This window comes from Benincasa hispida, chromosome 6 (genome assembly GCF_027475165.1).
Source record: "Benincasa hispida cultivar pf3 chromosome 6, pf3_genome.v1.1, whole genome shotgun sequence".
Classification (NCBI taxonomy): Eukaryota; Viridiplantae; Streptophyta; class Magnoliopsida; order Cucurbitales; family Cucurbitaceae; genus Benincasa; species Benincasa hispida.
Genome location: NC_143483.1, coordinates 28738541 through 28753792, shown reverse-complemented (window position 1 = coordinate 28753792; position 15252 = coordinate 28738541). Strand labels below are relative to the sequence as shown.

At 38.5% G+C, this 15252-nt stretch overlaps 1 protein-coding gene across 1 annotated transcript; it reads left to right on the top strand.

Moving 5' to 3' along the window:
* The first annotated feature begins 577 nt into the window (after positions 1–577).
* Positions 578–2461, top strand: LOC150035574 (uncharacterized). The gene is made up of 7 exons (XM_090314358.1): positions 578–723; positions 784–1010; positions 1229–1293; positions 1359–1488; positions 1642–1719; positions 1923–2008; positions 2117–2461. Exons 1-7 carry the CDS (start codon positions 578–580, stop codon positions 2459–2461), a joined length of 1077 nt encoding a protein of 358 aa, XP_090170484.1.
* The last annotated feature ends 12791 nt before the right edge of the window (positions 2462–15252 follow it).

Here is a 15252-nt window from a genome sequence, read left to right as displayed (position 1 = left end):
GCCTCCACAAAAGAGTCAGAACACAGATAGAGCTCCACGAAAATCGAGGCACCGGGGCTCCCAATCTGTAGCTGTTAAAAAAGATAAGTTCGGCTGTTTGACTTATGGTAGATGTCATTGGGGACGTTTTCTAGCTGGTACTGAAGTTTGTTTTAGGTGTGGCCAAATAGGGCACATGTCAGAGAAGTACCCTAAGAGGAATGCATCTAATAACAAAAGCCAACCTACAAGCTCGAATCAGGATGGTTCGAGTCGTCAACAGTAGCAGGGTAGAGTATATTACACCACTCGACAAGAGACCGAGAAGTCCAGCACCATTTTGAAAGGTACGTTCCCAATCTTTGGACACTATGCATTTGGTTTTTTTTTTTTTTTTTTTTTTTTTAACTCCAGTTCATCTCATTTATTCATATCATCGACATTTGTAAAACATACCATGTTAGAATTAGAACCCTTAAAGTATGTTCTATCAGTTTTTACTCCGTTAGGAGAAATCATGTTAGCTATTGAAAAGATAAAGACATGTTAGGTATAAATAGCAAATCATACATTAGATGTGACCTTGTTAGTTCTAAACATGTGTGATTTTGTTGTGAGATTAGGCATGGATTGGCTATCTGCTAATCATGCCAATATAGACTGCTCCCACAAGGAGGTAATTTTTAACCCTCCTATGGAAGCCAACTTTAAGTTTAAAGTGGCTGGGGTCGTTGTCCCGTTAATGTAATTTCGACTAAAATCCAATAGATTGCTTAACCAAGGTATCTGGAGTATATTGACTAGTGTTGTTGACACTAGAGAGGCTGAGGTCTCCTTGACCTCAGAGCCAGTAGTAAGAGACTACCCAAATGTTTTCCCAGAAGATCTCTCAGGTTTACCACCACATAGAGAGATAGATTTTGCTATCAAGTTGGAGCCAGGCACAACTACTATCTCGAAAACTCCATATAGAATGACTTCAGTAGAATTGAAGGAGCTTAAGATTCAACTGCAAGAGTTGCTGGATAAGGGTTTCCTACACCTTAGTGTGTCACCTTAGGGTGCATCAGTGTTATTTGTGAAAAAGAAAGAAGGATCATTGCATCTCTGCATACCCAAGACAGATTTTCGTTCGAGGTATGGGCATTATGAGTTCATCGTAATATCATTTGGCTTGATGAATGATCCTACAGTATTTATGGACCTAATGAATATGTGTTTAAGGAATTCCTTGACACTTTTCTGATAGTTTTCATAGACGATATCTTGGTTTACTCCAAGGCAGAGGCAGAACATGAGGAGCATTTACGAAGGGTTTGGAGATTTTGAGGGCGAATAAGTTATATGCTAAGTTTTCTAAATGTGAGTTTTGGTTGAAGCAAGTGTCCTTTCTGGGATATGTGGTGTCAAAGAAAGAAGTTTCCGTTGACCCCACGAGGATTGATATTGTTACGAGTTGGCCTCGTCCAACCACAATTAGTGAGGTGCATAGTTTCTTAGGGTTAACAGGTTACTACTGGTGATTTGTAAAGGATTTTTCTTGCATCGCCACTCCCTTGATTCAGTTGACTAGAAAAGAAGCTTCCTTTCTTTGGAGTAAGCCTTGTGAAGATAGTTTTTAGAATCTTAAACAAAAGTTGATTACTGCTCTAATTGTTACAGTACCAGATGGAATGAGTGGTCTCTTTATTTACAATGATGCCTTCAAGAAAGGATTGGGGTGCGTGTTGATGCTGCAGGGTAAGGTAGTTACTTATGCCTCTCGTCTGTTAAAGAACCATGAACAAAATTATCCTACTAATGATTTGGAATTTGCAGTAGTGGTTTTTGTCTTAAAGATCTAGAGGCATTATTTATATGGAGAGAAGATACAGATTTTCACCGATCATAAGAGTTTAAAATATTTCTTAGCTAAAAAGGTGTTAAACATGAGACAAATATAGGGTTGGAGTTGGTGAAGGATTATGATTGTGAGATTCTGTACCACCCAAGGAAGGTAAATGTAGTGGAAGATGCTCTAAATAGGAAGGTAGCCCGTTCTGTAGCCCTGATTACCAGACACACTCATCTACGCAAGGACTTTGAACGAGTTGAGATTGCAATAGTAGTGGGTGAATTCGCTGTGTAGTTGGCACAGGTTTCGAGGCAATCGAGCTTAAGACAAAGAATTATCGATGCTCAACAGAGTGATCCTTATCTTATTGAAAAAGCCCGGAAGGTGGAGTTAGGACAGGGCGATGAATTGTCTGTATCTGCAGATAATGGTCTTCCCTATCAGGGACGCTTATGTATACCAACGAACAGTGACCTTAAGAACGATTTATTGTTGGAAGCTCATGGTTCCCCATTCGCGATACATCCTAACAGTACCAAGATGTATCAAGACTTGAAGCATTATTACTGGTGGAATGACATGAAAAGGGAGATAACAGAGTTCGTCAGTAAGTGTTCAGTATGTCGGCAAGTGAAAGGCCCGAGGTAGAAGCCAACAGGCTTGTTGCAGTCTTCGAGCGTATCAGAATGGAAATGGGGGAATGTGTTTATGGACTTCATTGTGGAGTTACCCCGAACAATAAGGGGCTTTATTATAATTTGGGTTGTAGTAGAAAAACTCACTAAGCTAGCACATTTCATTCCAGGGAAGTTGATAACGTGAAGAAATGCATGTTATCATAGTGCTAAGTTATTAAAAATTGTTGGATTGCGTTGATGAAAAATGATAAATTGCGTCCATTAAGCATAAATTCTATAATATTGCGGTAGCATGCGTCAGGGCATTGGAACTATTGATTTTTGTATTTTTGTGTGCAGAATATGCGTTAATGCAATGCAAAGATTGCGATCATAGGAATTCATCGATCGAGCACAACTTCACCGCAAGACTTTGCGTTGATCGTGCTCGCAAACATTCACCCAAGAAGAATCATCGTAAGATGGTGGCGCATCCAGACGAAAGGACAATTAAGGTCGATGGGACAGAAAGCTGATGGCAGTCGTATCCAAATTAAGTTGACAGCTAATAACAGTCACAAAGTACATCCAGCTTTATCAGTGACAATTATCCGGTGCATCAGTCAGGAATTAAAGCTGTCCCATCTGTACAACCAGGAGAGAGAAGCCGCCTTTCACCTTTGATGCCCTATAAATACCAAGTGCATTCTTCAGAGAAGGGGTTAAGCAGTCAAGTACTTCGTATCACTTTACAAGTTCACACCTCTGTTCATAGTTTTCTTTCCATTTTTAACGCGGAGCTAGAGAAGAGTGGTGACGTCGGAGATCGTCCAAGGCAGCTCGAGAGAGAACCTTGGGGTGTAGGAGCAGAGAGCGGGTTGACTCTCGCGAAAGCGAGAATATCTTTAGAGCACGAGTAGAACAGTGTAATGCCTGGTGGTAGGAAATTGCTCTAGGCTCTTTACTATACTTGCATTGTTATTCTATACTTGATCTTATATCTATTCAATGGGAGTGGCGTCGAGTAGAACATAATTCCATCAACGCATATCATCATATCTCCATTTAATAAAATAATGCATCAAGTTTTTTGCACCGTTGCCGGAGATTTCGGCAAAATAGTTGTTAACGGTAATTTTTGTGAATTCTTTACAGAACTCTCAATCTCTAGCGAACTACGACCCGGAGATTGAGAGAACATTTCGAAGGAGACTAAGGGACTGCTAACAACAACCATAATCTGATAAAGGAGATATGGCAGAGTAGCCTAGGAATGAAATACCAAACAACAACAATAATGTCATGGCAAATCCAATTCTGTTGGCAAACGATCGCAATGGGCCCATTAGGGACTATGCATCGCCAAACCTCCATGATTTCTCTCCGAGAATCATGAGGCCTGCCTTAGACGGAAGTAGATTTGAAATGAAACCGGTGATGCTACAGATGATCCAGGCTGCAGATAAATTCGGAAGAAGGCGTGGCGAGGATCTGTATGCCCATCTCCGAAGTTTCATTGAAATCTGCAATACTTTTGTGTTCCTGAACATCTCTGTAGAGGAGGTTCGACTAACGTTGTTTCCATTTTCTCTCTATGATCAGCCGAGGAAATTGGCTTATTCGCTCGAACCAAGATAGATCACTTCTTGGGAGCAAGTGGTGGAGAAGTTTATGAAGAAGTATTTCCCACCTACCGAGAACGCGAGACGGAAAAAGTTTATCACTAATTTTGAACAAAACATGGACGAATCGCTCAACGATGCTTGGGCGAGGTTTAAAAGGTTGGTCCAAGATTGTCCGCATAATGGGCTGCCAGACTACCTTCAAATGGAAATTTTCTACAACGATTTGAATCCTGCTTCGCAGACTGTTGCCAATGCGGCAACAGCTGATGTAGAGGCGAAGAATATCCTGGATCGCATCTCCAAGAATCATGAACATTGTAGGGAGAGCGACCATAGATTAAGACTCAAAAGATTCGGATGCAAATAACGGTGCTATTGTTTCATTGCAAAACCAAATGACCGCAAATAATGAATTTGATTCATGGAATGATGATCAGCAGCCCAACACCACAAGGTGGGCAATCAATGCAATAAGTAAAAACACCGTAAGGTGTGCGACTTGCGGTGATGGGCATGCGATGGAGGATTGTCCACAAAACCCACAGTCTGTATATTTTGTAAAGAACAACCCCTTTTCCAACACGTACAACCCCGGTTGGAAAAACCACCCAAACTTTGCTTGGAAGAATCAACAATAAAATTTTCAATCTGTGGCACAAAAAGAAGGGCCACCAGGGTTATTTCAATGCAGCAACGGTCAACAGAGCAACCAAGCAAGTAGCTCCCAACAACCACCACAATTTTCTTCCCTAGAAAGCCTATTGAAGCAATATATAGAGAAAAATGAGATGGTGCTTCAAAGTCAGGCTACGTCCTTCCGCAACCTTGAATTGCAAATGAGCCAGATTGCAAATGAGCTCAAAAGTAGATCGTAAGGGACGCTGCCAAGTTCAATCGAGCTTCCACGCAACCCAGGGGGTTTAGGTAAGGACAAATGTCAGATTGTGACATTGTGCAGTGGAAAGACTGTGGAGGGAGAAAAGAAGGAGCAGAACAGATCAACCTCCATCGTAACTGAACCTGAGATTGTAGCAATGCAAGAAAAAGAAAAAGAAAATGAAGCAGTAGAACCTGAGGTTGCGTCAACCTCAAAGTCAAATGAAACGGGAACCGTGAAAGTCCACTTACCACCTTTGTCTCAGAGGCTAAAGAAGAAGAAAAATGAAGAGGTATAGTACCAATGCTTCATGTCTATGCTGAAACAATTACATGTTAATATTCCTTTTAGTGAAACGATTGAGGAAATGCCTGCCTATGCCAAGTTTCTGAAGGACATGGTAACCAAGAAAAGAGGCACTGGAAAATTTGCCACGGTGGCATTAACGTAGAGTTCCAAATCTATTATCCTAGCGAAGATGAGCGATCAGGGGAGCTTCACTATTCCTTGCTCTATAGGAGGACTCTATTTTGGGCAAGCCTTGTGTGACTTGGGGGCCATCACTTCCTTTTGCCATTCATCGATCAAATACTGGCCAGATTAATAGGGAATGATTTTTACTGTTTCTTGGATGGATAGACTGGGTACAACCAGATCATGATAGCTCCTGAAGACCAAGACAAGACTACATTCACCTACCCATATGGGACATTCGCTTTTTGCCGCATGCCGTTTGGCCTCTGCAATGTGCCAAGGACGTTCCAGAGGTGCATGATGGCGATCTTTTCAGATTATCTCAACGACTCAGTAGAAATATTTATGGATGACTTCTCCATTTATGGGAACACTTATGAAGTCTACCTGGCCAATCTGGAGAAAATTCTGAAAAGACGTGAAGAGACGAACCTGGTGCTCAATTGGGAAAAATGTCACTTCATGGTGACAGAGGGTATAGTGTTGGGACACAAGCTCTCTCGAGAAGGGTTGGAGGTGGACAAAGCTAAGATTGACTCAATTGAAAAGCTTCCACCTCCAACCAATGTGAAGGCAGTACGAAGCTTCTTGGCGCATGCTGGATTCTACAAACAATTCGTTAAAGACTTTTCTAAGATAGCAAGATCATTGAGTGCGTTACTAGAGGCAGACAGAATGTTTTAATTTGACAATAATTTCCTCAACGCATTTTGAATTTTAAAGGATACACTGATTACCGCACCCGTCTTAATTGCGCCGGATTGGACACTGCCGTTTGAAATCATGTGCAAGCGAGTATGCGATAGGAGCCGCACTAGCACAAAAGAAGAAAATAATTTTGCACCCCATCGCATATGCGAGTAAAACTCTGAACCCTGCTCAAATTAATTATACAACCACTGAAAAAGAGCTCCTGGCTGTGATTTTTGCTTTGGAAAAATTTCGGGCATACTTGTTGGGAACCAAGGTACTCATTCATACTGATCACTCGACAATCAAATATTTGATGACAAAGAGAGACACAAAGCCGAGATTGATCAGATGGGTTTTCTTCCTTCAAGAATTTGATATCAAGATAATTGATCGGAAGGGGACAGAGAATCAAGTTGCAGATCGCTTGTCCAGACTGGAAAATCCCGACGTTGACCACAATGAATCTGAAGTGAGTGCCATGTTTTCGGACGAGCAGTTATTTCACATAGAAGAACTGCCATGGTATGAGGACATCGTTAATTATTTGGTCTGTAAACAATTTCCTGAAGATTACACCTACCATCAATGGAAGAAGCTCAAGAATGAATGCAGACACTACTATTGGGATGAGCCGAATATGTATAAAAGAGGGTCAGACCAAATCATTCGATTATGCGTACCAGATGCTGCTCAACAACGCATATTGTCACAGTGCCACGATTCACCTTATGGAGGGAATTTTGGAGGACAACGTACTGCAACCAAAGTTTTACAAAGTGGATTCTTCTGGCCTTCACTATTTAAGGATGCGACTGACTATACAATGAAATATGATCGGTGTCAGCGCACTGGCAACATTTCATGGAAGAACGCAATGCTGATGAATACTATCTTGGAGCTGAAACTATACGTATGGGGGACTGATTTCATGGGACCATTTCCTCCTTCAAATGGTAAGCACTATATTTTATTAGTCATTGACTATGTCTCCAAGTGGGTAGAGGCAATTGCATGTGCCACAAGTGATGCGGCAATAATCTCTCAGTTTCTGAAGAAAAATATTTTCACGCGATTTGGCACTCCCCGTGCCATCATAAGTGATGAAGGATCACACTTTGTCAACCACAGTATAAAGAAGCTGTTGCGCAAGTACAACATCCTTCACAAAGTGGCCACCCCATACCATTCACAAACAAATGGCCAGGCTAAAGTTTCCAATCGGGAAATTAAATCGATACTTGAGAAGGTAGTCAAGCCTTCGTGGAAAGATTGGGCAATGAAGCTTGATGATGCGTTATGGGTATACTGGACCGCATTTAAAACACCTATAGGAATGTCCTCCAACGCGTTGGTATTCGACAAAGCGTGTCATTTGCCCTTGGAGTTGGAATATAAAGCATTGTGGGCGGTCAAGAAACAAAATTTCGATTTAAAGAAAGCAGAGGAAGCGCAGAAAATACAATTGGTCGAGCTAGAAGAATGGAGGAACAATGCATATGAAAATGTGAAAATTTATAAGGAGTGCACCAAGTGCTGGCATGATCAACGCATATGCGGCAAGAACCTCCAAGTCGGGCAGAAGGTCTTGTTTTTCAATTCATGTTTGCAACTCTTCCCGGGAAAGCTAAAGTCTTGTTGGTTTGGACCGTTCATAATTCGACAAGTAATTCCGCATGGTACGGCGGAATTATCAAATGATAACGGTACCAACATATTAAAAGTCAATGGGTAGCGAGTAAAGGTATACCATGGAGAAGATTGGCATCGCCAAGTCGACTCCATAGAACTAAGAAACATTGAATAAAGAAGGTAGTAGGTCGTCCCTGCATTGTCACATGATCACAATTTCTCAGGGACGCAAGTTTTGGAAAACTTCAAGTCTTTAACTCTTTTCTCCACTACTCAGAATCTTCACTATCTTTTAGCTATCTTTTCATTTTTTCAGTACTATTTCTATAAAAAAAAAAAAAAAATTTACATTAACGATTTTTCTTTTGTTTAAAATAATTTGACCCTCTCTTTGTTTTTCTTACAACGATCGAGGCACTGGATTGCGGCGATGTTACACGAAGAAGCATTCATCTTATTCCATCACCGCAACTTAAAGAAGAAAGATCGCCACAAGGATGGATGCGCCAACATAATGCAGGCGACAACACAAAATTTGGGGGTGTCCTATTCCTTATTTTTATTTCAAGTTTTGCGCTATCACATTGCATTTCGCTTTTTGAAGTTTTATCACTGCATCCTTCTTGATTACCACAATCATTTAACAAGTAGATAAATTTAGTAGTTTATCGCATTCTGTTTCTTTGCCAAGTAAGAATTCAATGATGAAAAATATGCTTCTATTTCTTTCGTATATATTAGAGTCAACTTAATCTTAAGATAGTCACCTCATAAAATATTTTTAGAAGTTAGGGGTTGGCTAGCTTTATTTCAATCTCTCTTTACAATGCATTCTAGAACATCACATAACTTATTTTAATCTTTTGGAAATGGGAACATTTCTGCATTTTAAATTTGGGGGTGAGGTATTTATTTTTGACCTTTCTATTTTTGGTTCTATAAAAAAAAAAAACATTTTTGAGAATAACAATTCCATTGTCAACGTAGAGGGAAAACCCATGTTGATAAGAGTTAAGTTGTGAAAGGCACTTACCCATAGTTGGATGTCCACATGACACACGTGGGGGCAAGCCAAAACGAAAGTAAGTTACCAGGATCAATGCATAAATCAATGACCGCAACTCCAATGCCAAATTGGTATAAGTTTAGTCTGAGAAAGAGTGCATTGCTCGTAGTTGGATGTCCGCATGACACCTGTGGGGGCAAGACAAAACGAAGGCAAGGCATTCGGATCAGCGCAAGGTCAGAAAAAAAAAAATAGCAATAAAGAAAATTTTGTGCAAGGATAAATCTTTTGTCACCCCGGTAGAAAATTTTCTTTTTGAAATAAATTATGCGATGTTCCAGAATTTAGTAAAGTTCTTTTGAAAGTTAAACTTGCAGTCCCTAGGTCTTAGAAATATTTTAAGAGTAGACTTGAATAAGATTTAAGAAAATTCTAGTATATAGGATTTGAATGAAGTATCCTTGAGAAATCTAGGAAAAGAACTTTGCGGTGGACTTGCTAAAGGAATCTTTAGCTTATACTTGAGGACAAGTATTGTTTAAATTTGGGGGTGTGATAATGGGCAGAAATGCACGTTATCATAGTGCTAAGTTATTAAACAATGTTGGATTACGTTGATGAAAAATGATAAATTGCGTCCATTAAGCATAAATTCTATAATATTGCAGTCGCATGCGTCAGCGCATTGGAACTATTGTTTTTTGTATTTTTTTTATGCAGAATATGCTTTAACACAATGCAAAGATTGTGATCATAGGAATTCATCGGTCTTGCGCAACTTCACCGCAAGACTTTGCATTGATCGTGCTCGCAAACATTCATCCAAGAAGAATCACAGCGGTGGGTGCATCCAGACGAAAGGACAACTAAGATCGATGGTATAGAAAGCTGACGACAGTCGGATCCAAATTATGTTGACAGCCAATAATGGTCACAAAGTACATCCAGCTTTATCGGTGACAATTATCCGGCGAATCAGTCAGGAATTAAAGCTGTCTTATCTGTACAACCAGGAGAGAGAAGCCGCCTTTCACCTTTGATGCCTTATAATTACCAAGTGCATTCTTCAGAGAAGGGGTTAAGCAGTCAATTACTTCGCATCACTTTATAAGTTCACACATCTGTTCATAGTTTTCTTTCCATTTTTACGGTGAAGCTAGAGAAGAGTGGTGATGCTAGAGATCGTCCAAGGTGGCTCGAGAGAGAACCTTGGGGCGTAAGAGCAGAGGGCGGGTTGACTTTCACGAAAGCGAGAATATCTTTAGAGCACGAGTAGAACAGTGTATCGCCTGGTGGCAGGAAATTGCTCTAGGCTCTTTATTATACTTGCATTATTATTCTGTACTTCAATTGGAGTGCTATTTCTACATCTGCTCACTCTCTTAATACGCATGAGTAGCTAAACTAGTTGAATGGGTTGAGAGGAACTAAGCTAACATGATCTAGGAAGTTCATTGCTTGCGATTGTCTTGTTTTATGTTGTGCAAATTACCCCTTTAGAGTTCATTGAGAGAGAATCTAAAGAAGGAACCTAATGTCTCAAGAGAGCTAGGTTAGATTCTGATCTCGAAAGAGCAAGATTAGACTTGTATAAACAAGAGATAGGGACTTAGAGGTAAGCTCTATTTTTCAACTTGCATCGCATGCATCCTAGTAATAAGAATGATATTATGTGGTCGCATATTTAGGTGAATGTCATGTTGTCATCGCATAAATAGAAATAGAGGTTTATGTGTAAACCATGTAGACTTATCGCATATTTATTGCATGCGTTCTAGCCTTAGAAGCTGTGGCATTCACGCCGAGAGGTGGTTTATTATTGTATGCGAGTTGCACAATCGCAAAACGTGAACGCATCCTAGAGAGTGTTAACCGAAACCCTTCTCAACCCGTTAACCGCATATTCATCGTATTTCCCATTTACCATCTCTTTTCAAACTTTGCCACATTTATCATTATTTCATCAACGCAACAACCACCCAACACTTGTTTATTTCACTGGTTACCGCAAGTTTTCATAAAAATCTCCAACGCAGCTATTTTCACAAGTCTGTGTTCGACCCTAGATTTACCAAGAAACTTAGAGGAATTTACACTTGGATTCCGCTGGGGAAACTTGAGTGCACAACGTAATTCCATCAACGCATATCATCCATATCTCCACTTAATAAAATAACGCATCAGAAGTCTACTTTTTCGATGAATAAGTGGGTGCAGGTATACATGAAAGAGGTGGTGAGATTACATGGAGTACCTTTGTCCATTGTGTCAGATAGAGACCCTCATTTTACGTCTAATTTTTTGAAGACTCTTCTGTCAACGTTGGGTACTCGATTGGATTTTAGTATAGCTTTTCACCCATAGACTGATGGCCAAACATAATGTTTGAATCAGACATTAGAGGATATGTTGCGCGCTTGTGCGTTAAGAGTTTTTAGGAGTTGGGACTCTCATATGCATTTGATGGAGTTGGCATATAATAACAATTATCAGACTACCATTGGCATGTCGCCATTTGAGGCCCTATATGGATAGAGTTGCAGGTCTTCTATATGTTGGGATAAGGTTGGTAAGAGGAAGTTGCTAAGACCTGAGCTAGTACAAACCACGAATGAGGCAACATAGAAGATTATTGCACACATGTAAACAACTTAGGGCAGACAGAAAAGTTACGCTGATGTTAGGAATAAAGACCTAGGGTTTGAAACTGGTGATAAAGTGTTCTTAAAAGTGGTACCTATGAAAGGTGTTCTGAGGTTTAGAAGAAAGGGAAAGCTAAGTCCACGATTTATTGAACTTTTGGAGGTGTTGGAGTGAATTGGCCCAGTAGTTTATCGATTGGCATTGCCACCATCCCTTTTATTAGTTCATAATGTTTTCCATGTCTCGATTTTGAGGATGTATGTGACAGGTCCGTCCCATGTGGTGGACTTTGAACCATTACTGTTGAATGAGAACTTAAGTTATGAGGAGAAACCTGTTCGAATTTTCGCCAGGGAGGTGAAGACTTTATGCAACGGTGAAATAACACTTGTGAAAGTTATATGGCAGAATCACTAGTTTGAGGAGGCTACATGGGAGCGAGAGGATGAGATGAAAGCCCAATACCCAAAGCTTTTTCAGGAATAAACTTTAAGGACGAAAGTTTCTTAAGGAGGGAAGAATGTGACATCCCAAATTTTTATGTAATTTAAATTCAGTTATTTTATAATATTTGAGGATAATTTATGATTTTTAAAGGTTAAATTGAATTTTTATGAAAGGATAATTCAATTTTAATATTTTCTTAGAAAAGAATTTATGAATTTGAATTTGATTAAAGAAAAATTTTGGATTTATGTCAAAATATTTCAATTTTAATTTAATTTGAAGAACTGAATTAAAATTAGGAGTTTTGGATATTTGGATCTTGGAGAAGATAATTAGAATTAATTAGTTTGAATTGAGACAATTGATTTGGAATTATTTTCCCAAAAGAATTTGGGATTTTAAATCCAAAAAGATTTTGAAATTGGAGAAGGAAAGGGAAAGGGTTTCAAGTTGCTAAATAGGTGGTTAAGTTAGAGTTTATTTATAAGTTTTAAAAGAAAAGAAAGGAAAAGAGGAAATTAGAAAAGAGAAAAAAAAGAACCTCCGTTTTCGTTCAACCTCTGTTTCTGTCTCGTCCCCATCCCCGTTTATCCATTAGGGAGAAAAGTCTCCCTACTCCCTTTCGCATTTTTCATCTAATCGGAGATTCTCCAGCCCATTCGAAACAGGTACACACGAGATCCCAACCTCGTAGGTTAAATGAACATCTCTGCTCTCATGTATATTGTCTATTTGTTAATTATTATATTTCTTGTATTATCTAATATACATTCATTCTCCTATATGGGTAGTAAACATGTTCGTTCATATGCCCGAATATGATATCTATCGAATCGTTCATGTGGAGATATATAAGTGGATAATATGCAATGAGTTTGTATAAGACTAGACCACGAAATATATAATCTCTCTTTGTAACACCATTTACTGAAGAGATTAATATTTCAAATGATAACTACGTAACACCATTTTTTGATTTGTATGGGTGAGAGAGACCTTAGTTCTGACTCACTATGTGGGGAGCTAGGAACATAGGTACATATGATTGAATTCACTCATTCCCGACTTTAGGGTAAATAGAAAGGTTTTCCTCTTAAATGTTGACTTTGGAACTTGAACAATGAGGCCCATCCTCTCATTGGCCCAGAGGAACTTTGTCTATGGTCGAACCTGACAAAGCTCGGAGTTTATCATCACCCATAAACCTTTGTTAGTCAAATAGTATTTATAATTCCCCGAATAAACTACTTATACTAACTAGTAGTACAAGTGGCAATAGGAAATGCATAAGAGAAAATAAAGTGCACAAGAGATGTCCTGGCTCAGAGCAATGGATTCACCCAATGTCATTAAGATCATTGAACCAGAACATATGACTTAGACTCCTTGCTTATACTTAGCCCTATTTAGTTAGAATCATAACCAATGGTCTTCATTACCTAATTAATCGAAATGACTAGAAAACGAATCCGTTCCATACAAATTGAAAAATCGCATTAAGCTCCAGGGAGGACGCTAAGATGAGTGTTTGACTTTCACAGTCTAATTAAACATTCACTATAGTTTCTTTCTAGGTTGATAGGACAAACTAATATTCACTATAGACAATGAATTGCATGCCTAACTAACCTATCACTTCCTTTCAGATTAACCTATAATTAAATGTCACATATTACAAGTTATCTCTAAGCAATCAAATCACACTGAATTATTGGTCGTCAATCAATAATAGAATCATGTCATTCATAAATGCAAAATGCAAATTGAAACCCATAAACAAGATCATAAATATCATAAAGTTAGAATCTCCTAAAATTACGTTGAGTTCCTTCAAATCTCTAAGCTAAGAAACCAAAATCTTACCTTCCCATGGAGGATGAGAAACTACAACCCGACATAGACTCGATTAATTACAAAATGAACACCTAAAGAAGAAAGTGGAAGAGAGAAGAGAGGGAAAGGGGCTGGAAGCCCGAATGGGGATGATTCTTTCATGAACTTTTGCCTTAAATCAAATAGAAGAAACACAACGTTGCAACGCTATGAGGCCTCGTGCATGCCTCTGTCAATAATCGGAGCATTGCAATGCTGCCCTGTTTTCCAGTATCGAGTCACTACAACCTTGTAACGTTGCACAACGTTTGGGTGAGCGTTGCAACGTTCCGTCCAGGGGCATTTTCATCCTTTCACATCCTTTTGAAAGTCTAGTTGCTCAAAATAGCTCCTAATTGCTCCAAATTAACCCCGAACAGCTCGTACCGACTGATTCTACCTCCAAGATGCTAGATACGAATAAAATTATTAAATAACCACATTAAACATAGTAAGGACCTAGAATTAAGAAGAGGAAAATAGCACATTTTTGGTGCTATCAAGCATAAATAGATGGTTCATGAGAGGATCATTGGTACCTAAGGAGAAAGAGGTAATTATAGGGGTGAAACAGAAATTTGACTCACATGTACTTATGAATAAGTTCTAAAGGATTGACATACATAAAATTGTTAAATCAATGAACATAAAAATAGTCTACAGTTCATAAGAGTGCATTTATGTGTCTTTAGTGGAATGCCTCACAGGTAATGAATGTTGATTAATTTAATTAAAGAGTTTAACTAGTTAATCTCATATCATTGAAGCTTATGATTGTAAATCCACTAGGTCCCCCTGCTAGCTCATAAACGAATTAAACAAGGATTTTTACAGTTGAAAGAATTTGAAGTGATCAAATTATTTTAAAGAAATAATATAATGTATATAGATACATTACAATACAAATTTAATTATGAATTAGATTCAAATTTAAACTTTGTAATATGAGAGTATTGATATTTGAATAAAGTTCAAATATTAAATTAATGTGAATGTGATTCATATTAAAACTATAGGTTAAAATTCATGTGAATGAGATTCATATTAAAACTATAGGTTATAAGAGAGTAGTATATATTTAAATTTGATTTAAATATATATTTAATTAAAATTAGTTAATTTAGTTAATTTTTTATTTGTTGACTTTTAATTAAAATTAAAAATCAAATAACTCTCATGTAGTTATAGGGGAGTTATGAGAGGTTGCGGGGAGTAACTATTAGATCTCCCTTACTTGGTCTTCAGTCTAAGTTTGTTATACCTATTTTCTAGGAATTTCTATTGTAACAAATTCAATTTCTATCTTCGCTCTTGTTCACTCATTCTGTTTCTTTACCCTCTCTAAATTGGGCTATTGTATCCTAATTGAACTCAAGTTGAAATATACAGAAAATTCCTTCTTAACTCACTATTCATCATGGTATCAGAGCTGTTGACAAATGCCACATCTTTTTTTCTCCTCCGTTCCTCCCTAAAATGGTTTCCTCCTTGTGTTAGACAGCTGCGCACACATCTCACTATCTCCTTTCCAATATATGTAATCTCATACCTGTTCG